The sequence below is a fragment of the Oncorhynchus gorbuscha genome, unplaced genomic scaffold (assembly GCF_021184085.1).
Source record: "Oncorhynchus gorbuscha isolate QuinsamMale2020 ecotype Even-year unplaced genomic scaffold, OgorEven_v1.0 Un_scaffold_907, whole genome shotgun sequence".
Taxonomy (NCBI): domain Eukaryota; kingdom Metazoa; phylum Chordata; class Actinopteri; order Salmoniformes; family Salmonidae; genus Oncorhynchus; species Oncorhynchus gorbuscha.
In genome coordinates this window covers 454-3105 of record NW_025745874.1, presented here as the reverse complement: position 1 = coordinate 3105, position 2652 = coordinate 454, and the positions used below count along the sequence as shown (strand labels likewise).

Here is a 2652-nt window from a genome sequence, read left to right as displayed (position 1 = left end):
CCTCCTCTTTTCCTCCCACCCTCCCCACCGCCCTCCCTCCTCCTTTCCTCCCTCCCCCCATCTCTCTCTCTGTGTGAAGTGAGGGGGTGGTGAGAGGTGATAGAGGGCAGATGTTTCCTCTCTTCCTCTTTTAAAGACTTGAAACATCCCTTTGAAGAGGGGGGTGATGAAAGGAAATAAAGAGGTAGAGAAAGAGAGAAACCTTTAAACAGCGTGTGTATAAAACCCAGGAATAAGTACTGGTTGGCCCATTAGGTGTTTAAAACCCAGGAACAGGTACTGGTTGGCCCATCAGGTGTACAAAACCCAGGAAAAGGTACTGGTTGGCCCATTAGGTGTATAAAACCCAGGAACAGGTACTGGTTGGCCCATTAGGTGTATAAAACCCAGGAAAAGGTACTGGTTGGCCGATTAGGTGTATAAAACCCAGGAATAAGTACTAGTTGGCCGATCAGGTGCCAGTGATCTGTTCTACTCTAGTCCAGCCTACCATGATATATTTGCCTAGTTAAATAAAGGTTAAATAAAATAAATAAATACGCATCAAAATATGTGTCATGTAGTTGAATGAAATCCAACAGAACTTTGTCCTGATAGTTTGAGTGTATTATAGGTCAATGTCTGCTTACTTGCATGACGCTAACTCAATATCCCCATCATGTGGCGGAAAGCAGAACATTAAAGTGACGTCAAAATTGTGACCACTTATCTATTTATTCATTTATTTAACTTTTATTTAACTTTTATTTAACTTTTATTTAACTAGGCAAGTCAGTTAAGAACAAATTCTTATTTTCAATGACGGCCTAGGAACAGTGGGTTAACTGGTCTAGGAACAGTGGGTTAACTGCCTGTTCAGGGGCAGAACGACAGATTTGTACCTTGTCAGCTCGGGGATTTGAACTTGCAACCTACTGGTTAGTAGGAGAAGGGTTGCAAAATTCAGAGAACTTTCAATAAATTCCCTGGTTTTCCCCAAATCTCGGTTGGACGTTTCCCAGAATCAGGAGGGAATCAATTGGACATTTGGAATATTCCAAACAGGATTTTTGTATGTGAAGGCTGTAATTGTAAATCACTGAGCTGAACATGAAATCAGGGATTCACATACAGAGAACATCTCAAAATATTTACCATTATTGATTTTATCAACATTTATTTCATAAACATTTTTTTCCCCACTATATATGCATATCTTGGGGGGGTTGTGGGGTTCGTGACATCAACATTAGACGTATGACGAGAGCCGCAGGGGAGATGAGATGGCTTAGGCTGTGGACAGGGAGAGAAAGAGAGTGAGAGAAAGAGAGAGAGAGAGAGAGAGAGAGAGAGAGAGAGAGACAGGGAGAAAGAGAGAGAGAGAGAGAAAGAGAGAGAGAGAGAGAGAGAGAGAGAGAGAGAGAGAGAGAGAGAGAGAGAGAGACAGGGAGAGAGAGAGAGAGAGAGAGAGAGAGAGAGAGAGAGAGAGAGAGAGAGAGAGAGAGAGAGAGAGAGAGAGAGAGAGAGAGAGAGAGAGAGAGAGAGAGAGAGAGAGAGAGAGAGAGAGACTATTAACATTTCACACTTGTTATTTTACTCTGAAGGGTTCAGACAGAAGTCTACATATATACGATTGGTTTTCATATAAGCCTAATACGTTACAACTCACCTTTCACTGTGACCTTCGCCAGAGCCTCGCTGGAACCAACGTGATTGGTCGCCACGCATTTGTAGGTCCCGCTGTCATTCAACTTCACCTGGCCAATCAGCAGCTGGCCATCCTTAATGGTCTCCGCCCCTGCGGGCATGCCGGCCCGGCCCACCCGTGTCCAACGGAATGTGATTGGGTGAGAGCCGTGGGCGAGGCACTGGAGACGGAGGGTGTCACCGGGGCGGAGTCTCACCTGGTCTGGTAGACTGGTGGTGTAGGGAGGGGCTGGGGAGGAAGAGGAGGACGAGGGGGGAGAGTTATGACATGTCAATGTGTGTGTGTGTGTGTGTGTGTGTGTGTGTGTGTGTGTGTGTGTGTGTGTGTGTGTGTGTGTGTGTGTGTGTGTGTGTGTGTGTGTGTGTGTGTGTGTGTGTGTGTGTGTGTGTGTGTGTGTGTGTGTACTCACAGTCCACCTCTAGCTGTGTGTATGCCTGGCTGTATCCATGTGTATTGGTGGCATTACAGATGTACTGTCCTGAATCCTGGCGCCCCACGCTGGTCAGAGTCAGAACTCCACCCTCCACAGTGTGCTTCCATGGTAACGGGGCTCGCAGTTTAGACCAGGAGACAACAGGAAGGGGAGAACCTGGGGGGGGGGGGATACAGAGATGTGGTTAGAAAGTAGTCCCATAGGTCAATAGTAGTGATTACATAGAGAACAGGGAAACAGCCTGTCTGATATAAAATCCCTTATTATCATTGATTGATTTACTGACTGATTGATTGACTGACTGGTTGACTAATTGACTGATTGGTTGACTCACTGACTGATTAAATGATTGATTGACTGATTGCCTGAATGATTGACTGACTGATTGACTGACTGACTGATTGACTGACTGATTGATTGACTGATTGACTGAATGATTGATTGAATGACTCACTGACTGATTGACTGACTGATTGATTGAATGACTCACTGACTGATTGACTGACTGATTGACTGAATGATTGACTGACTG

The 2652-nt window shown here is 45.3% G+C and overlaps 1 protein-coding gene across 1 annotated transcript; it reads right to left on the bottom strand.

The window, feature by feature from the left end:
* Positions 1-1139: 1139 nt before the first annotated feature.
* Positions 1140-2276, bottom strand: LOC124020778 (basement membrane-specific heparan sulfate proteoglycan core protein-like; the record flags this gene model as incomplete). The annotated part of the gene is given in 3 exon segments (XM_046336045.1): positions 1140-1272; positions 1649-1915; positions 2097-2276. Coding segments are annotated over 3 exon segments (452 nt in total), but the record flags the coding sequence as incomplete, so codon positions are not given.
* Positions 2277-2652: the final 376 nt, after the last annotated feature.